Below are 20,709 nucleotides of genomic sequence, written 5' to 3' on the forward strand. Positions count from 1 at the left end.
TGTGTGTCAACTGTAATTTAAAAAAAAAAATCTGTGTGGGGGCGCCTGGTGGCTCAGTCAGTTGTCTGCCTTCGGCTTGGGTTATGATCCTGGGATCCTGAGGTAGAGCCCCACATCAGGCTCGTTGCCCAGTGGGGAGTCTGTTTCTCTCTCTCCCACAACCCCTGCTTGTGTTCTGCCTCTCTCTCTTTCTCTCTCAAATAAATAAACCTTTAAGATTTATTTATAAATCAATAAATCTTAAAGGTTTATTTGACAGAGATCACAAGTAGGCAGAGAGGGAGGCGGGGGGCCGGGGAATCAGGCTCCCTGAGAGAGGCTGATGCCGGGCTTGATTCCAGGACCCTGGGACCATTACCCAGCCAAAGGCAGAGGCTTTAACCCACTGAGCCACCCAGGCGCCCTATAAATAAAATCTTTAAAAAAAAATCTGCGTATAACTTTTGACTCATTAAAAATGTAATTAATTGGATGAGGAGGGAGACAAACCATAAGAGACTCTTAATCTCACAAAACAAACTGAGGGCTGCGGGGAAGGGTTATGGACATTGGGGAGGGTATGTAATATGGTGAGTGCTGTGAAGTCTGTAAGCCTGACGATTCACAGACCTGTACCCCTGGGGCAAATAATACATATGTTAATAAAAATAATTGATAAAAAAATAAGTAATTTAAAAAATGTAATTAATTGCCTCCTACTGACCTGAAGATTGATCATTGACATTAACAGCACATATTTTATGTTTTATGTATGATGTACTGTGTTCTTAAAATAAACTGGAGAAAAGAAAATGTCATTAAGAAAATCATGGAAGAGAAAATACATTTGTACCACTCTGTAAAAGTGGGCCCACGCAATTCAAATCCACGTTGTTAAAAGGTTCAGCTGGTGAGGTACTGGTGAGGCTCCTAGTGAAGTGAATTGGAGTGATATTAAGTAATGTAATGACACTCTGAGTCTCTGATACCTTGGAGATGACGTGTGTCCTCTAAGAGGTGGTTACTGTAAGAGGGGAGCAGGCAGTTCAGAGAGCAGCCCCACCTCTACCATACATGGTATTCCAAGCCCCTCACTTCTCCTATTTGTCATTCCAGGAGAAGTGTGCCCAGTACTGGCCCTCTGATGGAGTGGTGTCCTATGGAGATATCACAGTGGAGCTGAAGAAAGAGGAGGAATGTGAGAGCTACACTGTCAGAGACCTCCTGGTCACCAACACCAGGGTAAGGTGGCTGGGGGGTGTGGCTCCTCCCCCAGGGGAAAACCAGAGCGCCCTGCCTCTCTGATCACCCTTCTTCCAAAGGAGAACAAGAGCCGGCAGATCCGGCAGTTCCACTTCCACGGCTGGCCTGAAGTGGGCATCCCCAGTGACGGAAAGGGCATGATCAGCATCATTGCAGCCGTGCAGAAGCAGCAGCAGCAGTCAGGGAACCACCCCATCACCGTGCATTGCAGGTACCACTTTCCCCAGCCCTCGGCATGGGAGAGAAAGCTGGGAGAAGGAGGCAGGGGAAGCGGCAGTGGAGAAAGCCAGACAAGAGAAGGATATACTGGTGGGCAGCACCTGGCACTCGATTTTAGTGGCCAGCACAGCGCCGGGTAATGAGAGAGGGTCATAGAGTTTGAACTGTGCATTAAGTGCTAAGGAACCAATGACATTAAGATACTGGGCAGGGGAGCATTTGGGATAGTGTTGGGGTATAGGCGAGCAACGGGGGAGACTGATAGTGGAGAGTCCAGTTGGGCACTGTGGGGGTGAGGTCTGGCCTCCGTAAGAAACACAGGGAAAGGGGTGCCTGGGTGGCTCAGTCAGTTAAGCATCTGCTTTGTGCTCAGGTCATGATCCTGGAGTCCCAGGATGGAGCCCCAGTCTGGCTTCCTGCTCAGTGGGGAACCTGCTTCTCCCACTCCCTCAGCCCCTCCCCCTGCTCCTTCTCTCTTTCTCTCACTGTCTCAAATACATAAAATCTTTTTAAAAAAAAAAAAGAAAAAAAGAAAGAAAGAAAGAAAGATACACAGGGGGAAAAAAAGGCAACTATTTTGAGACTAGCTTGAAGAAAAATGAACAAGACTGAAAACAGATGTGAAAGAGAAGAGGAGTCAAGGTTATAGGGTTTATCCCAAGTTTAAATGAGGGTTACTGGTAATGTTTGCTGTCATTGACAGAAGAAAGATGAGAAGGGGACTTCTTTTGGGAGGCAAGGGTGAATTTTGTTTGGGGCATGTTGTTTGAGATTGCATTTTAAGGGGAAAAAAACTTACCGTGAGTTTGTATTGCTGTTATAATTAGGGAAAAAAATTCTTGGAAGAGTATATCATAAATCTCTGCAAATTGGTTTTAAAAACAGAAAAATGAGCAAAGGAACCTCTGGGAATGTATCCAGTAAATGTGCTTCAAGTGGCCAAAAGGAAATAATCACCAGGATTGAAGTATTGTTTATAATAGTGGAAGATTATAAATTACCTAAACACATTAATGGTGGCCTGACTCAATAAGCTGTGATGGATCTCGAGCTATAGAAATTAATGAGGAGGCTGCTTACATACTGGGTGTGGGTTAATCCTCTAGATGTATTGTTTTGTGAACAAAAGCAAATGGGAGATAGGGAAAGAACATGTGTTCCTGTTGGGGGTTGCCTGGCTGGCTCAGTGGGTGGAGTGTGCGACTCTTAATCTTGGGATTGTGAGTTGGAGCTCTGTGTGGGGATAGAGATCATTTAAATAAATAACTTTAAAAAAAAAAAAAAAACAGAAATATGTTTCTGTTGGTATATGCATAAAAATATCTCTGGAAGGACAGGTAAGGACCTGAGGACATTGGCGCTTTCCTGGAAGTGTATCTGAAAGCGATGAAGTGGAATAGGAAGGAAACCTTTTGTTGTTTGGGATTGTTTTGAAATTTGGCTACCTATACAAAAATAAAGCATTTTAAAAATATCTTGAAGAAAAAAGTGGCAAGTCCACCAACTAATAAAAATGGACAGTGAACACAAAAAGGTGCTACAATTTACTAGTAATATTCTGAGGAATGAAAATGAAAACAAGGCAGTGTAGCTTTGTGCCCACTGGACTGGCAAGATTATAAGAATTCTTTAGTGGCGCATCTGTCTGGCTCAGTAGAACATGCAACTCTTGAACTTGGGGTTGTGAGTTTGAGCCCCACACTGGGGGTAGAGAGTACTTTAAAAAAATTAAAAATTAAAACTAAACTAAAAATTTAAGAAAAAAGGATTCCTTGGACTGCCCAGATAAATACTTCCTTCCCTACACTTTTTTCTTTCCCTTGATCACCCTTTCTTGGCAAACCCCAGATTCTCTACCTAACCTCCATTTATGCCGTGCTGCTGAGTGTGCCTGCAGAGAAGCACCGGGTTACAAGCCTCAGTTTACATTCCTGACCTTATGGTTGGCCCTTAGTGTTGCCTTGCTATCCTTCTGCACCTTCCACTGTTACAGACCACAGCTGGGCATACTAGGGGTCCAGTGCCAAATCTGGCCTACCACCTGGTTTTGTGTGGATCTGCAAGCTAAGAACTATTTTTACATTTTTAAGATTTTATTTGTCAGAGAACAAGCAGAGGGAGAAGCAGGCTCCCCGCTGAGCAAGGAGCCTGATAAGGGACTTGCTCCCAGGACCCTGGGATCATAAACTGAGTCAAAGGCAAATACTTAACCAACTGAGCCCCCCAGGGGCCCCTGTTTTTACATTTTTAAAAATCAAGACTATTTCATGACATGAAGATGGCATGAAATTCAGATTTCAGTGTCTACATATGAGGTTTTATTTTTTGTTTTCCTTTTTTTTTTTTTTAAATTAAATTATTTATTTATTTATTTGACAGAGAGAGAGAGAGAGAGAGACAGCAAGAGAGGGAACAGAGGCAGGGGAAGTGGGAGAGGGAGAAGTAGGCTCCCCATTGAGCAGGGAACCCAATGCGTGGCTCATTCCCAGGACTCTGGGATCATGACCTGAGCTGAAGGCAGATGCCTAATGACTGAGCCACTCAGGCGCCCCTATATATAAGGTTTTATTGGAACACAGCTATGCCCATTTGTGACAAACTGGCTGCTGTCATGCTCCAGCAACAGAATTGAGACCATACATGGTGCTCTCCTTGCCTCATACTGCTGCTCAGCACACAAGGGGTCAGAGTTGTATAGTTATAACTGATTTTATCTCTTCTCAGCAAAACCTAAGGTATTTTCTATCTGACCCTTTACAGAAAGGCTTTGCCAGCCTAGATTATTATTTCACACCTTCTCTCAGACCTAGATAACCATCAGCATCTCTTCTGTCCCCTTATTTAAGAGAGGACAGTGTTTTTCTGCTTGACTAAGAAAGGAGAAGCAATCAGAACTTCCATATGCTCCCAACACGTAGCTGCCTGTCACCTGCATTAGTGTTACGGTCCCTGCATCCCTCCTGTTCAGTGGATGAATTGTCTGTCCTCTTTCTGAAGCCAGTTGCATTAATCATCTATTGCTATTTAATAGTATTACCACAAACTTAGCATCTTAAAACAACACACATTTATCTCACAGTCTCTGTGGTCAGGAATCTGAGCACATCTTGGGTGAGTCCTGTGCTTCAGGGTCTCTCAAGACTGTAGTCAAGGTGCTAACCAGGGCTGTCATCCTGTCTGAGGCTTGAATGGGAAGAATCCATTTCTTTTTCTAAGATTTTATTTATTTATTTATTTATTTGAGAGAGCGAGAGAGCACACACAGGGGGAGGGGGAGAGGGGGAAGGAGAAGCAGACTCCCTGCTGAGCAGGGAGCCCAGTACGGTATTCAGTCCCAGGACTCTGAGATCGTGACTTGAGCCAAAGGTAGATGCTTAACCAACTGAGCCATTCAGGTCCCCCAGGAAGGATCCATTTCTAAGCTCACTTGGTTGTTAGTAGCATTCAGTTCCCTGTGGGCTGCTGGACTGAAGTTCCTTGCCACGTGGACCTTCCCTGTGTGGTTGCTTGCCTCTTCTAAGCCACCAAAAGAGAGTGTCTCCTTGCAAGATGGGCGTTAAAATCCCATGTAACGTAATCACATATGTGTAGTATACAGCTCATCCCCCTTGCTGTTACCTGTTGGTTAGAAGCATATCACATATCCTGCCCACACTTATGGGGAAGAGATTACATAAGGGTGTGAACACCATGAGGCAGGGATCTGGGGGGCTGTGGTAGGGCCTGTCTGCCACAGCCAGGGCCCTCTACTTCACTATCAGTTCCATCGCCTTTTATCTCCTCAGGAACCTGACTTCACTGTCCTACATTATCAGGTTTTCCTCTGAATAATGACCTGGATAACTACCATCTTCATGCAAATGTGCTATGATTTCTCCCATCTTAATATATATGTATTTTTAGGATTTTTATTTATTTATTTGACAGAGAGAGACACAGAGAGGGAACAGAAGCAAGGGGAGTGGGAGAGGGAGAAGCAGGCTTCCCACCGAGTGGGGAGCCCAATGTAGGGCTCGATCCCAGGACCCAGGGATCATGATCTGAGCTGAAGGCAGATGCTTAAGGACTGAGCCACCCTGGCGCCCCATCCCATCTTAATATTTTAAAAACTCTTACCTTTAATTTCCTTCCAGGTATCCCTCTATTTCTGTTTTCCTTATAGTAAAGTTTCTCAGAAGATTTGTTCAGACTAACTCCCCAGTTCTTCTCTTCCGTTCTGTCTTGAGCCCATTCTGGTTAACCTCTCCCCTCCCCACTCCATTGCAACTGCCCCTGTGAGGGCTACCTATGACCTCCACATTGCTGAGTCCAGAGATCCTTCTGACTCATTACCCTTGACCTTCATTAGCATCAAACACAGTTAACCACTCGCTTCTCTATGGAATGCTTCCGGCATAGCTTCTCTTCTTGTTTGTATCCTCATTGGTGGATTCCTCTCCGTTTGTGGTCCAGGGCCCAGGTGGACCTCTTTGTTGACTAACAGCCACTCCCCTAGGCAGCCCATCTTGTTTCCTTGCTTTCATACCAACTCCTGTGTCACTGTCACTTTGTTCATCCTCTCCCCTAAACTCCAGATATATATGTCTAGTTACGTACCCAAAATTTCCACTTCTTCATTTTAAAGGGTTTGGATCAGAACTTCTGGTCTGTCTTTCTAAGTCCACTATTTGCCTAGCCTTCCCCAGTCAGTAAGTGACATTTCAGTCCCCCAGCTAAGTCAGATGAGAAGCCTTGGAGCCATACTGTTCTCCCTCTTTCCTCCCATATGCACATCTAATATTGGACTTTGCTGTACATGGAAAATAGTTTCAGAATCAAGTATTTCTCATATCCTCCACCAGCACCCCTCTGTCTAAGCCACCACCTCCTCTTCCCAGTAGTTACACGGCCCTCACATGTTGCCCTGTCCCACCCTTCCCCCTGTTCTCAGCTCAGCAGCCTGAGAGATTCTTCTAAAAACTTAAGTCAAGGGGTGCCTGGGTGACTCAGTGGGTAAAGCCTCTGCCTTTGGCTCAGGTCATGATCTCAGGGTCCTGGGATCGAGCCCTGCATCGATCGGCACTCTGCTCAGTGGGGAGCCTGCTGCCCGCCCCCCCCCCCGCCTACTTGTGATCTCGATCTCTCTGTCAAATAAATAAATAAATAAATAAATAATTTCAGTCAGGTCACATCACTGAGAATCCTAACAACTCATAAGGCCCAACTTGATCTGAGGGCTCTTGCCTAGGCCAGGCAGGAGGTGCACCCAAGGGCTGGCATTCTCCCTAAGGGCTCTGACCTCACCCCACCACTCTCCTTTCTTCCTTTTTGTCCTCCAGCCATCAGATTCAGGTACACAGCTTCCGTGCCTAGGCATCCTGCCTGTGCCTGAGATACTCCTTTCCAGACAGATAGCTATTGGGCCTTGCCCTCACCTCAGGTCTCTGCTCATGTGACACTCTATTAGAGAACCTTCCCTGACCACCCTGCCTGGAACACCTGTTCCTCTTTTTCCTTCCCACACTACGTATCTTTATTGTCTGGGGTTGTTTTCCCCATGCCACAGCCACACAGAAGGCACTCAGTGAGGGTCTGAACCGATGACATTGAACAGAGTGGATAGTGTCAGAGTCCGGATTCTTGGGATTTAGGAAGCAAATGAGAGTCATGGAAAAGAATCACACGCACCCCCCCACCCCCACACACACACACAGCACAGAGGGGCAGGGTTTATCAGGAAAGGAAAGAGACTAGAATCCCAGCATGAGCGAGCAGCACATCAGGGCAATGCAGGTATATTTTCAGGTAGATGGAGAAGGCTCAGCGTTGGGTGGGAAGGAGGGTGTGTGAGGTTCTTCACCACTGTCCTATGGGCGAGTCCCTCAGTGGCAAAGTGGGACGTACAAGAAGGGCAGCGGCAGTACCCCTTCCTCCCCCAGAGCAGTGTGAGCAGGGGGCTTATGGGGAGAGGAGCAAATGGGCCCCCCCCGACCATCTCCATTAGATGCCACCCCTTCCCATGAGCACCAGCCTCTACCTTTGCCTTTATGTGCTCATTGCTACTGTCTTCACTTTCCCAGCCCAGCGGGCTGTAACCAATGTGTCTGCTCTGTTACAGTGCGGGGGCAGGACGGACGGGGACCTTCTGTGCCCTAAGCACAGTCCTGGAACGGGTGAAAGCGGAGGGGATTTTGGATGTCTTCCAGACTGTCAAGAGCCTGCGGCTACAGAGGCCACACATGGTCCAGACACTGGTATGCTGCTCACACCACCTCCGACCCACAGCCCCTCTCTGTCAGGGCCGTCACAAGGGGAAGGCTCTCCCGGGGGGCCCATTGTTCCCCAAGGTGCCCCAGATAGAATAAGCCTCGGTGGCAGTGAGAGCAGAGGGGCACAGCCCTGTCAGCAGTAAGAGAATTGAGTGGCCTCTTGGAAGGCTAGAAGGGGGTGCTGGGGTGCCTGGGTGCCCCACAGGGCAGCACTTCTCTGTGGGTCCTGGGGTGGGAAGATTCAGGAGTGCCTCCTCTTCTGCTCAGGCTTCTGCCCGTCCCAGTGACCAGTAACCACTGACTATGGGGACAAACATCTGGAAGGGCCCTGGAACCCTGGAGAGCTAGACATGTCTAAGGGGAAAGAAAAACACATTTTAAGAGGTTTAGGCATTGGTGAGGCTTTGAGACCTGGGGTACCTGCAGCCTGGCAGTTCTGGTGAGGTGCGGGCCACACAGCCATCTCCCTGCCTGCTTGGTCCACCAGTCCAGCACACTCATCTGCGCGGCAGGCCTAGCGCCGTGTCTCCCTCTTGGGTCACCTTCACTTGGACAAAATTAGCTGTACTCAACCCAGAAAGGGAATGCTGTCAGAACTCTGGAAGGCAGGGCAGGACTCAGGTTCAAGTCCAAAAACATTCACTTCCCCTCAGGCTTCTTTTTTTTTTTTTCCTTTTAAATACTGGTCAGGAACTGCAGGTCCTATTGTCCTCAGTAACGCTGATTTTTCTCTTCTGTTTGCTCTGCAGGAACAGTATGAGTTCTGCTACAAGGTGGTGCAGGAATATATTGACGCATTCTCAGATTATGCCAACTTCAAGTAAGAGGTGATGAGATCCAGTGGACAGGAAAATTGCCTTTAATATTTTGTAATATTCTGTTTTGTTAATATACCCAAAATTGTGTATATATCTTATAACTGTTTTAGAAATTGGTACATAGGCTTCTATTACCTATTAGGTGGAAGATTTTATATGTAAATGTGTTAGCACTGATAGTCCTTTTTCCAATGTTTTATTGGGGAATTAAATAGTGTGATGTTTGGATTGATATCGTGAAATCCTCTGCCTGGAAATTGGGCTGTATTATTCTTTGGTTTAGACCTCTTTTCCTGAAGAAGGAACACAAAATCATTCCAGGTAGCTCAGCATCAACTAAGAAAAAAAAGCACAAAGTTCTCAGAGCTCTTGAGGAAATTGGTTGTCCTGGTGCCCCCCTCTCCTCTGCCCCTATCAGGCTGCTGTTCCCTCCCTGCTCTGTAAATAATCCCTCCCCCCTCCATCTCCATCCTCCTCCATCACCACCACAACCCACAGTGGGGAGTAAAGGGACCAGAGCGGTATCTCTGGCACCACACTAGGGATTATCAGGTAATAAAAGCTTTGACTCCCTGAGGAAGCGTCTCCCTTTGTCTGGGGTGGGGCAGCCAGACTAGGGCTGGGGCGCTCCTGGGCCGCTCCTAGCCCTGCTGTTAGTGCTCTCTCAGGAGCCGCTGTCCTCTCAGCTCCTCTCCAACTGGTACAGCCTCTTCAGCTCTCAGCTAGTTGCCAGGACCCACCTTCCATTCCCAGCCTAGCTTTGGTGCAGTGATCCCAGCCAGCCTTGCTCCCTGGAAAATGGTCAGTGTCCTCACTGTTTCCCTAGCACAGGGGTGTGGAAGAGAGAGGAGGTAGCTGGCCAAGGCCGGTCCGACTTCCCTGGTGCTTTGCTCCAAAACATCTGGGTTATGTCATTCTGTCCAGGATAAGTCTTTGTATATCCACACTTACTAGATTAAAAAGCTTTTCATTTCCTTTTATATCTGTCCACATTTCCAGGACTTTTATGTGGAAGTGCCTCAGATCCAGAGGCTAAGATGGTAGGAGTCTTCAGTCCCCAGCTCACTTCATCAAGTCAGTGCCCTCCTGGGCATTCAGTTTCCTTCAGCACTCCACCATCACCAAATGCACAAGTCTTTGGTTTTAATTTTAAAAAAGGGCACTTCCCCCAGGCCTGTGCTTTTATGATAGATTCACTCACCCCTCTTCTACCCTTCATCCTCACAGATTCCTTTCTTACTGCTTATCACAGATCCACTCTCTGTCCACCAGTTCTTCCCTTCTGACTTTATCTTTACTCTGCAGCCTCTGCTCCTCCTCTTTCTCCTTCCTCAGAGACTAGGCGTTCTTGTGGTCTATGTGTTGTAGACCCTCCGCCCTTCTCCAGCCCTGAGCTCCAGGGAGGCATATCCTTCTTCCTGCCAAGTGACTGCATGGGTTGACCCACGGGCCCCTGTCTCACACTCCCACTGCCCAGGGGTTCACCTGGTCTCTCCAGAGTCTACTGTCCCTTCCTGCGGCCTTCCAGCATTCTCTGCGCCTCTCTCCCTCCACCCCTAGTCCAGGGATCTGGATCCACTGGCAGTTCCTATGTTGACTCTTCACCGTTTTTGTTCCTTACAAGGGAAGCCCACAGCTGCTCTGTGTGCAGACTCCAGCTAACTCATTGTCATCCTTCACCCAGACCATCTGATCGGGGTCTGTGCCCTTCTGTGCTCCAGCAGCACCTGAGCACTCAGGTCTAAGCCTCTCCTTTCCCAGCTGACTACAAGCAACTCCCAGATGGATGAAGTCCTATCCTCAAGGGCCGACCATTAGTTGGAGCTCAGTGGTGAACAAATGGCTTTCTGTGCCCTGCTGAGAGGGATAGAAGGATGAATTTCAGAGCCTGTAATCTAAAAGAGGATAGAAAACATTCTTGAAAAGCTACGGATGTTGCCAGAAAGAAAGGAACCAAAGCATCTGCTGGGAAGCTTAGTTCTGGTTTGGTTTTTTAGGAAAAACCACAAACAAGTTACAGAAAAAATAAAGGCACCCCATTCCTCTTTTAAAATAAACACAGGGGACTTTGAATAAAACATTCTGTAAACCCAAACCAGAACTAAGCTAACTTAGGGAACTCAGTCATTTTCACAAAACAAATATTTCCCCCAAAATTACTTGGTTAACCAACACATATAGGAACAAAGTGTTTATTTCCCAAAACAGTTTAACTGAATACACAATCTACACATTGCTTCAGGTCCCTGCTAAAGATAAGTCATTTTGGAAATTGAGGAGTGCCTTCCTGCCTAGGCAGCTGAAGTCCAGGTCCCTGTGGATGACTGTGGTGCCCGTTATGCCATCCCCTCCCCAATCTGTGCCACAGGATTTGACGTACCTACTCCCTGACAACTGACTGTCACAATGCCAAGCCTGACCCTGGCCCTTGCATTTGCTGTTCAGCGCAAATGCAGAGATTGGCTATTAATCCTGTAAACAGGCCTCTGCCCTCCCCGGGCCCCAGGCTAATAGCTGGCGAGCAGTGGAAAGCAGAACTGATGCAGATTGAGAAGTGGGGGCACGTTCGAGTGTCCTAGTTTAGCTGTGCCCAACTCCACGAATAGTCCTGGGTTGAGCACAGGCGAAGGCTTGGAACCTTGAGAGGCAAAACTATTCCTACCCCCTGCTCGTTCGTAGGCCCACAGATGCTGCACTGTCCCCTTAGCTGGGCCCCCTCTCATGGGCCTCCTGGGAGGAGAGAGAACCACCTAGGGGTAGGTGTGCCCCACCCAAACCTGCCTCCATCTGGAGTGACGCAGCCCTGGTGCCCAGGTGTGTGGATGAGGACGGCTCCATCCAACCCAGTTTAACAGTGGGGCAAACAAGCCCTCAGGCCCTCATCGTCTCCCCCAGACCTTTACACTTTGCTGGGCTCCCCACTTAGGCTGCCAACTGTGTGGCACTCAGGGTCCCCCAGGCATTGCCCCCTCCAGGCCACAGTTCCCTTTTTGGATCAGAGAAGACTAAGGGCTGTGTAGGCCAAAGGGCAGGAGCTTGAGGATGTAGCCTGGGAAGTGGGAAGATGATTCTTTAGGGCCTGGCCAAGCTGGAGCAGGAATCTTACCACATCAGATCCCTGGGAAGGCAGGGAGAGGGAGCAATCTGTCGGTGACCTAGGGTCACTGGCTAAAAATACACCAGGAACATACACTGGTAAGGGGAGGGTGTTGGGTGTCAGGCTACTCCCCTTCCCTCTTTGAGACGTCACTGGAGTGTGTGGACCAGGAACAGGGTGGAGTCACCTGATCAATAAATCCCAGAGCTGGCTGTCTGGGGTTCCTGTTGTCGCCTGGAGGAGCCACCTCAAGGAGCCACCTCATCCAGAGCTTTCCCGTGGTGAGTGAAGAAGCTGCTCTCCCCTAGGACTGGGGCTCCTGGCTGGAAGTCTGTCCTGGGTGTGTGGCACACTGTTCCTCTTCTCCCTCCCAAGTTCCTCTACCCATGAGCCATGTCCCTGGGTGGGAGTGGGGGTTGATGAGGGGAGAACACCTTTCCCTTTACCCCCAATGCTGTTCTTGTGCCTGCTGCCTCTAGTTAAGGAGGGACAAGGGGTGGAAGCACTTGCCCTTGTCACCATCAGACATCCATTCCACATCCTCACCTGCCATGAATGAGAGATGACAAACTACAGAGAACAGAGGCAGCGTGCCATGCACCAGGTGCCCCAAATGCCCACACATTGCTGCTACTCTTGGGTAACTCCCCTTACCGGACTCTGTTCCTCTTCCCAACCTTCTCCCACTACTGGAATCTCTGAAGGAAGAAGGGGTAAACCTGATGGACTCAGGGGGACCCTCAGCTGGCAAGGCTGGGAACCCCCAGGGGGCTCTAAAAAGGCTAGTTGCCAGGAGCCTTTGGGGTGCAGATCCCAGAGCTCTGGGATGAGGAGCAGTGGCAGAAGTAGGAAGGGCATTAGGAAACACTAAAGCTGCCCCTGAAGTGCCTGTTGTCCAGGGAGCCCCTGAAAGAAAAGGGGGGGAGGTATAGATGGCAGTGTCTCTTCTTAAGTGCTGTCCACTCTCCATGGGAGCAGCCCTGCCATGGCCAGCTGCAGACTAGGCTTTCTGCTACTGCTGCTGCTCACCGTCCACCCTGGATCCTCGAAGGCGCAGCACTGGTCCCATGGCTGGTACCCTGGAGGAAAACGAGCTTCCAGCTCAGCCGAGCACCCCCAGCAGGCCCCAAGGCTCCTAGGTGGGTTAAGGGTCTCCCCCGCTTGAGTGGGAGGAAGAAGATGCTGGCTGGGGCTCCTTCATCTTAGAGCCTGGGGTGGGAGTAGTGGGCAGGCCGCAGCCTTGGCTCCTTTCTGAGGACGGGTCCTGGGCACTGCAGCAAGCAGCCCAGACCAGACTGCCCAAACCCTTCCAAGCAACGCCCTGGCTCCCCCTGAGAACAGTGTGCCCTGGGAGAGTAGAACCACAGGCTGGTGGCCCCTCCACTGGAAGCAGCACCTGGTGCAGACACTGCTGGTAAGTATAGGGAGGGGCCGGGCATGGCCCAGTAGGGGCCACTGCGTCTAAGGACTTGGGGCAGCTGTGTGGACAGAAGAGGGGGATAACAAGGCAACACTGACACACTCCATGCTAAGACACCCCAGGCACACACAGAAGGATACCATCTGCTATCCTTCCTGTTTCTCAGAATTCTAGACAGTTTATATTTATGTAAAGGATTAGAAGTCACTAGTGAAGTGGAGATGATTGTACTGAAAACCTTCATAAATAAGACTAGCTGTAGTGGGGTCCTCCAGACTTCTTCCTTTGTCAAGAGAAGGCAGTGTTTCTAGATGTGGGCAGGCCCTCAGTGGAAAGAGGTGAGGGGCGTGAACTTCAACTAATAGGAGGGCACCAAGAACCAGGTGGTCACTGACATGCACTAGGAATGACAGTGATTGCAGAAGATAGGTGTGCAGAGATGGATTATTACTACTTCGCAAATTTAAAGTGCACTAGGAGAGCGGTTAACGGAAGAAGTTGTAAATTCCTATAAGGCAAAAACTTAACCACTTAAATGAGTCAGTGTGAGCTCAGCACACCTTAACCAGGTGTGTTAAGGGTGAACAACGCCCAGGAAGCTACAGAGCCCGCAGCTGGGTCGTCTAGCTGGCAGGGGCATCAGTCTGGCGGCAGCGTCATCCCCCGCAAAACCAGGTTGGGAGGGATGGGGGCGGATAAGGTCGCAGCTGGGCGGCCAGGTGACCAGGGCATCAACTATCATGACCAACCCCTACCCCCTGCAGAACGGACGTAGAGCGCCGCACCCTGTCGCCCTCCAATAAAGATGTGAAGTAACAGAAGCTGCTGCCTCGAGTTCTCTCCGTCCCCTCCCTCGCCCAACCCCACTAAGACCCTACCCTGCATGGGGTTGGAGGGGCGTGGGCCTGGCCCGCCGGCGAGAGGGACACGGGAGGGGTGGGGCGGGGTAGTGCAGACCCCGCAGGGTGGGAGCAGCCAGAGCCCGTGGGCCTGGGGCGGAAGCGCCGAAGTCCGCAGACACGCGACCCTCGAGCGGCCCCCGGGGCCGGGGGCGGGGGGGGGCGGGAAGGCAAGGCCTGTGGACTACATGTCCCGTGGCGCTCCGCGGCCGCTTCCGGGTCCCGTGATGCCCTGCGGCGCGCCCGACGCCGGGTAGGCCTGGGCCATGATACGCGCGCTGCGAGTCCTGGGCCGGGGGTCCCCGGGCGGACCACCGGCCCCGCTATTGTTGCAGGTGCGCGGCCGGAAGACCCGCTACGACCCTCCAGCCAAGTCCAAGGTCGGTCGCGTGACGACCCCGCCCGCGGTGGATCCTGTAGAATTCTACTTGCTGACGGAGCGTTACCGGCTGTACCGCCAGACGGTGCGCGCCCTCAGGTGTGTGTGACAAGGGGGAGGCGACCGTTAGTGCCGCGGGCAATGTATGAGAGCGGGCGGGCATAGAGGGTGCCGACTCTGGGCGCGTCTCCGCCCAGGCTTGAGTTCGTGTCCGAGGTGCGGAAGAAGGTGCACGAGGCTCGGGCTGGGGTCCTGGCGGAGCGCAAGGCGCTGCAAGATGCTACCGAGCACCGCGACCTGATGGCCTGGAACCAGGCGGAGAACCAGCGGCTGCTCGAGCTGCGGTGAGTGGGCGAGGAGGCGGGGCGGGCCGCTGGCTGGCTCCGGGGAGAGCCAGCCGCGCTCAGTGTCAGCGTCTTGCCCCACCCCACCCCAGGTTAGCGAGGCTGCGGCAGGAGGCGCGGGAGCAGGAGCAGCGGCAAGCGGAGGAGAAAGCCCGGCGGGCCCTAGAGGCGCAGGCCTGGGCGCAGCTCAAGGAGCAGGAAGTGCTGCAGCTGCAGGTGGGCCGTGTCTCGCGGGGTACTGAGGCTGGGGCTGGAGCTGGAGGCCGGGAAGTCTGCCTGGGCGCGGCGCAGTGGGGCTCTGGCTACGTGCACTGAGCAAGCGAGCCGCCTTGAGTCTTTAGAGTTAGCATGTGAGGATTTGGGAGTGAAGGAATTCAAGGAGAGTTGCTGGCAGGCGCAAAGACAGAGAGGTGAGAATTGTTAGGAAAAGTATTACAGTGGCTAGGCTTGGTAAGCCCGCATCTGTGGGAGGGACTCCCGTTTCCGCAAGGAGTTCCTATTTTGCTTTGCGGGCGATAAATCATTAAAGTATTAATATTCTGGGCTAGGATGGCAGGTGTGAGACTTAATAAAAGCAGGGAAACCAGTTAGCAGTCATCCAGCAAGAAAGGATGAGGTCTGAATTAAAGTAATAGATGGAGGAACACCTGAGTGTTTCAGTCAGTTTGACTGACTTAAGTTCCGGTCAGGATCCTCGGCTCCTTGCTCAGCGTGGAGCCTGCATCTCCCTTTGCTTCCCCTGTTTGTTCTCTCTCTCTCTCCCTCCCTCCATCTAACAAATAAATAAAATCTTTTTTAAAAAAAATAAAGTAATAAGGGCACCTCGGTGGCTCGGTGGGTTAATCCTCTGCCTTCAGCTCAGGTCATGATCCCAGGGTCCTGGGATCGAGCCCCGCATTGGGCTCTCCACTCAGCAGAGAGCCTGCTTCCCTCTCTCTCTCTCTGCCTGCCTCTCTGCCTACTTGTGATCTCTCTCTCTGTCAAATAAATAAATAAAATTAAATTAAAAAAAAAAATAAAGTAATAGGGGAAGAAGGACAAGCTTGAGAGAGATGAAGAGGGGGCATTGAGGCAACATTGAGGAATGGATTCTACCCATTGTGACACGAGATTGTCACAACTGGTGTACTTGGAGTTCTGGCTGAGATGTCCAGTGGATAATTATCTAGGAAAGAGGAATATGGTAAGACTGCCTGATGTTCTTCCATGGGAAGGTCATCAGGACACTCACAAAGGACCTGGGCTCCAAGCATCCATCCAGGGAGAGAGCCGGAGCCTCTCAGTGGGCTAAAGGCCAGGAGGTATGTGCTTTCATTCATCTGGTCTTCTGTCTCCCAATAGGAGGAAGCAAAAAATTTCATCACCCCAGAGAACCTGGAGGCACGGGTGGAAGAAGCTTTGGACTCACCGAAGAGCTACAACTGGGCCATCACCAGAGAGGGGCTGGTGGTCAGGCCACAGCACAAGGGCTCTTAAGAGCCCATTAAGGACAGTGCCCACCCAGGGACCATGTGTGTATGGGGGTAGGAGGGTCGGAACTGATCTGCAATAAACCTGTCGATGTTTCTTATGAAAAAGGAGGCTCACCATGTTCCGGGGTAGCCCTCACATTCTGGCCTCTGCACCCACCACTTGGTCAGAAATTCTTATCCACAGTGTCCTCTTCTGGACCTATGTACAACTCAGCAAAACTCCAGACCTTAGAGATTATCGTCTCACAGAGGAGCATAATGGACCATAGTTCCCTCAGGCGATCAAGTTATCTACTAAGTGTCATCAAGGACAAGGACAGTGGCTGGCAAGTTATTGTCCATGGGCCCAGTCTGGCTTGCTGCTTATTTTTGTAAATCAATTTTATTGGAACACAGCTAAACATTCACTGACTACTTTCACACTATGATGGTAGAAACTAGTAGCTGCAACAGACCATTTGATTTACAAAGTCTAAACTATTCCTTCCATGGGTTTTTACAGAAGTTTGCCAACTCCTGATCTAGACCTTTAGGACTCAAGCCAGAGTACCCAGATACCACCCAGTACCTGAGACAGAAGCTAACCACTGGCCTGCTTCTGCTTGACCCTGAGATTTGCCCTCTAGGGTCTGGTGTGCCCAAGACCTAGAAGGCAAGGAGGAGACCCCATTTCTTATGGTGGCCCTTCCCACCCATGGCTTCAGTTACCCACATGTGCCCTGGCATGGGCAGCTTCCTTGGACCACACCCAGATTGGTATTGGCAGGGGGGGCCTGGCTGACCTTTACAAGGTCAGTGGTTTATCCAGCCCTTGGACCAAACCCTACAGGTACCAGAAATACTTGCAACTGAAGGTGACAAGGTTTAGTAAATGAACACAGAGATGTATGGCCCCTATTCAATTTCAAATCCTAGTGTTTCTTAGAGCAAGAGCTGCTGCCCCTTTGTCACCATTCACCTGAACTTGCCCAGGTACCACCAGGGGAAAGCAAATGGAATCCTAATTTATTCCACCAACTACCATGTGGTAGAGACGGTCTGGAAACCCCCAAAGTACGAAAGCCTTTTAGGGCATATGGGTCATCCCTCAATATTCAGGTGAAGAAGCATGTAGAAAGATACAGGCAGAGGGCCAGTTGTTATAGTTCCTTGCACCCAGCCTCCATCAGGCACTGCCCCAGTGAGGGCAATGGTTTCCCTCTTGCAGGCTGATAGGTCACCTTTTTTGGGGCACCGAGCCCAGGCACAGGACAGTGCAGTCCCTGACTCCAGGTGCTCAGTGTAACTTTTGACAGGAGAGCTGATGGGTGCACATTATGGGCCATGGATTGAGGTAACTGCCCATAGCCTTGGGCTTTGCTATGAGGAGGGGACCACATGCAGTGGAAGTGTTTGATGAGCTTGGGAAGTCCAGTTTCATTCTTGCTAAAGTCCCTGCCCTTCCGCATCAGGATTCTGACACAAACTATCTGTCCTCTGGTGAAGAATGCGTCCTACTTTCTTAAAGCTCAGTCTTTGGGCTGCCTTTCCTTCATGGCTATCCTTTAATGTCCTGTGTGGGGCTGTAAGTCCTTAACGTCCACTACTAAAGCCAGTATGTCCTGTGGAGCCACCCATAAACCAGGCTTTGATGTTTTTATCCTTTATGCACAACCCTCTTAGACACAGATGGGCAGCTTACTGGTACCTTCAGAGTTAAATCAAGCCCAATTGCATCTGTACCTGCATCTAATGAATCAGAGTGCTGTTAGGTGCACACGGTCCAGGGTGCTGACTGATGTGGTGTCTCATGGAAGAATGCCTAATCTCTAGTAGAACCCTAATCGTTAACCTGATGGCTTCAAAAAGCCCAGGACATCTGATTTTTCCCGCAAGTTTCAAATATGCTTTGGGTCTGCTATACACAATGTGAACCCGGACCTCTCAGAGAATCTTCTCTTGCATGAGGCCCCACTTGAGCATAGATTTGAGGGCTACCCAATAAATGCATCTGGCGGGCAGTACCCAAACGTAAGTGCTTTCACAAGGATTTGAAGAGGCCCACCTGCCATGGTTTGTGCACCGTGAGGGTAGATGGAGGGACAAGTGTAATTTGTGTTTCACCTAGGGGGAGAAGTATGCTGACCCCAAGAACGTTGCTGGGTAGGCACTTTTTTCCTGGGATTTAACTCCCTAGTCAATCTGGATTCCTGCCCCTTCTGATTCTCCAAGATAAGCAACATGACATCAATGAAGTGGGCCACCATGATGTCTTTGGGGTGGGTGGTCAAAGTCTTGAGGATTAGGTTGTGCAAAACTACAGAGTTGTTGGGGTGCCTTCCTGGCTTGGTCGGTGGAACATGCAACTCAACCTCGGGGCTGTAAATTCAAGCCCCACGATGGTGTTAAGAAGTTACTTAAAAATAAAGTAGGGCACCTGGGTGACTCAGTCAGTTAAACAACTGCCTTCGGCTCAGATCATAACCCCAGGCTCCTGGGATCCAGCCCTGCAATGATCCAAGGATCCTGGGATTGAGCCCTGTATCCGACTCCTTGCTCAGTGCCTCTGCCTCTGCCTGCTGCTCCTGCTACTTGTGCTCTCTCGCTCTCTCTCTCTGTCAAATAAACCCTAAAAAAAATGAAAGAGAAGAAAAAGAACACGGTCTAATTCATTGTTCCATTTCCAAGGCCTCGAAATCAAGAACCCATACGTTCAGCACACTGTGCGGGCACATGAGGGCCCACTAAAGTGACAAGGACAAAGCTGCATGCCCCCTGCCCCAGTACTCCAGGGTGGGGCTGTGGGTCAAAGTGCCAATAATCTTCCCCAGGTGTTTTGGCATTTCCCCTTGCCAAGGGTAAAAACCCAGTTAAGTGGCTGGAAGTCTCTAGGAACTTATGTTCTGTTCTACCATTTTTTTTTTTTTTTTAATGTTGTCTCCTGGGGGAGAGAGACAGTCCAGAAGTGGAATCTTGTGATCTACTGGAGGGTAGTCAAGATCTTGTGAGTTTGACATCTACATATCAGTCCTGGCTACCGCACCTCTGCCCACCGCTGCCAGACCCCAAGCCCATAAGTGCAGGTGCTGGCTAATGGGCCGCTGTTGCAGTCAGAGCACCAGGGCCCAGGCAGGAAGGTAGGGGCGGCTTGGAGCTGCCGTGGGTGCCCCAGAAGCTGAGAGATAAATGTGGATTCACCCTTCATCTCACCATAAAAACAAATCTTGCTGGGTTGTCCGGATGGCTCAGCCAGTTGGTCTTCTGCCTTCATCTCAGGTCAAGATCCCAGGGTCCTGGAATCAAGTCCCATGTCGTGCTCCCTGCTCAGCAGGGAATCTGCTTCTCCCTCTCCCTCTGCCCCTCCTCCCGGCTTACACTTTCTCTCTCTGTCTTTTAAATAAAAACAAATCTTGCCAGAGACTCCCAGGTTATTTTTGTAATGGAAGCCAGCTGGCAAGGAAGTCCAGAGCATGGTGTGCACACTTCCAGCCTCCTGCGGAGCTAAGGCTTATGGGTGAACAACCTAGAAGTATGGTTTCTCACAACTTAAGAGTATATAGAGCAGGAACAAGCAGAAATAGTTTGTAGAGACTTCTTAAGAATAAGGTGAAGGGGCACCTGGGTGGCTCAGTGGGTTAAAGAATAAGGTGAAATGAACTTTGATACAGTAATGGATTCTGACAGGGATTTGTATTTTCTGAAATTCTGTAAAAATTATTAATAGCTACATCACTCCCTTGTGCTTTTTTGTGTTTGAGAGAGCGGGGGAGGGGCAGAAGAAAAGGGGGAGAGAGCATCTACAGCAGGCTGCACGCCTTACAGCTGTCAGAATTGGCTGGCGTTGTGCGCGCCCCGTGTTTGGAGCGCTTTCTCGCTAGGTTTGTGTTGCAACCTTCCAGGCCCCTTGCAGAGTCCTGGGGTGTGGCTCAGGGGTCCCCAGTCTGGAGGGCTTGGGGGCCAGGCGTCTGGGGACGGAAACCTGAAAACCCAACCTAGGGTTAGGGTTCGGGCCTAGGAGCATGGCAGGCCCCATCTGCCGGCACTGAGGCGGGATCCCCAGGGGCGGAGGCTGGGGAGGGCAGCTGGCCATCTGTGGTGATCTGGGCCACCTGCGCGCATTCCTGGCTTTTGGAGCCCGCTCTCGGGAGGTTCCTGCCACAACCCAGCAGGACCACGGGCCAGGCCCAGGCAACTCCTTTGAGTGCCCCGCTGCAGGAAGCGAGTTCACTGGGGGGGGTTCTGGCCACTTCTCATGAGCTTTCGGCCCAAATTGCATTGGAGTAAGATCTCGTGAGCTTTGGAATAAGTTCTCAAGAGATGTGGACTAGACCTCACAGGATTTGGACTGAGGTCATGTGATGTCTCTGAGTTATCACGATATTTTAAATGACTTCTCAAGAGAATTCTACCCAAATCCATAGATTTGGGTATGGCTAAATCTGTGGATTTGGGTAGAATTCTCTTGAGAATTACCTGAGTGCCCAGGAGATTTGAACTAAGATCTCTCAAGCATCAAAGAAGTTCTCACGAGATTTGGACTGAGATCTCCCAGGATTTGGACTGACATTGCGTGTCCCTGAGTTCTCATGACA

At 50.3% G+C, this 20,709-nt stretch overlaps 3 protein-coding genes and 1 long non-coding RNA gene across 6 annotated transcripts in view; 3 read left to right on the forward strand and 1 right to left on the reverse strand.

Moving 5' to 3' along the window:
- The window catches only part of PTPRA (protein tyrosine phosphatase receptor type A), a 145,474-nt gene extending 136,705 nt beyond the window's left edge, over window positions 1–8,769 (forward strand). For all 3 annotated transcript variants that reach the window (XM_032351239.1, XM_032351240.1, XM_032351241.1), the window contains 4 exons: window positions 1,096–1,221; window positions 1,302–1,453; window positions 7,559–7,694; window positions 8,459–8,769. In XM_032351239.1, coding sequence (XP_032207130.1) covers window positions 1,096–1,221; window positions 1,302–1,453; window positions 7,559–7,694; window positions 8,459–8,533 — 489 coding nt within the window. In that variant the 3' untranslated portion in view covers window positions 8,534–8,769. The remainder of the gene's footprint in view (window positions 1–1,095; window positions 1,222–1,301; window positions 1,454–7,558; window positions 7,695–8,458) is intronic.
- On the reverse strand, window positions 368–20,518 carry LOC116595180. Its single transcript, XR_004287555.1, has 3 exons — window positions 19,784–20,518; window positions 13,800–13,802; window positions 368–403 (listed from the first exon to the last, which is right to left on the reverse strand). It is a non-coding gene; the product is annotated as an uncharacterized LOC116595180 (long non-coding RNA).
- LOC116595178 (progonadoliberin-2) lies at window positions 10,554–14,151 on the forward strand. The gene is made up of 2 exons (XM_032351245.1): window positions 10,554–12,763; window positions 12,881–14,151. The coding sequence occupies exons 1-2, from the start codon at window positions 12,610–12,612 to the stop codon at window positions 13,087–13,089; spliced, it is 363 nt and encodes a 120-aa protein (XP_032207136.1). The 5' UTR covers window positions 10,554–12,609; the 3' UTR covers window positions 13,090–14,151.
- MRPS26 (mitochondrial ribosomal protein S26) lies at window positions 14,156–16,243 on the forward strand. The gene is made up of 4 exons (XM_032351244.1): window positions 14,156–14,421; window positions 14,520–14,666; window positions 14,759–14,882; window positions 16,008–16,243. The coding sequence occupies exons 1-4, from the start codon at window positions 14,210–14,212 to the stop codon at window positions 16,140–16,142; spliced, it is 618 nt and encodes a 205-aa protein (XP_032207135.1). The 5' UTR covers window positions 14,156–14,209; the 3' UTR covers window positions 16,143–16,243.
- Window positions 20,519–20,709: the final 191 nt, after the last annotated feature.

This window comes from Mustela erminea, chromosome 7 (genome assembly GCF_009829155.1).
Source record: "Mustela erminea isolate mMusErm1 chromosome 7, mMusErm1.Pri, whole genome shotgun sequence".
NCBI classification, from domain to species: Eukaryota; Metazoa; Chordata; class Mammalia; order Carnivora; family Mustelidae; genus Mustela; species Mustela erminea.

Excerpts from the sequence above, each read along its gene's own strand:
- LOC116595178 (XM_032351245.1), top strand. The coding sequence starts at position 12,610 with ATGGCCAGCTGCAGACTAGGCTTTCTGCTACTGCTGCTGCTCACCGTC. Across the intron at positions 12,764-12,880 it reads GCAGGCCCCAAGGCTCCTAG|GACGGGTCCTGGGCACTGCA; the intron begins GTGGGTTAAGGG and ends CTCCTTTCTGAG.
- MRPS26 (XM_032351244.1), top strand. The coding sequence starts at position 14,210 with ATGATACGCGCGCTGCGAGTCCTGGGCCGGGGGTCCCCGGGCGGACCA. Across the intron at positions 14,422-14,519 it reads CAGACGGTGCGCGCCCTCAG|GCTTGAGTTCGTGTCCGAGG; the intron begins GTGTGTGTGACA and ends GTCTCCGCCCAG. Across the intron at positions 14,667-14,758 it reads CAGCGGCTGCTCGAGCTGCG|GTTAGCGAGGCTGCGGCAGG; the intron begins GTGAGTGGGCGA and ends ACCCCACCCCAG.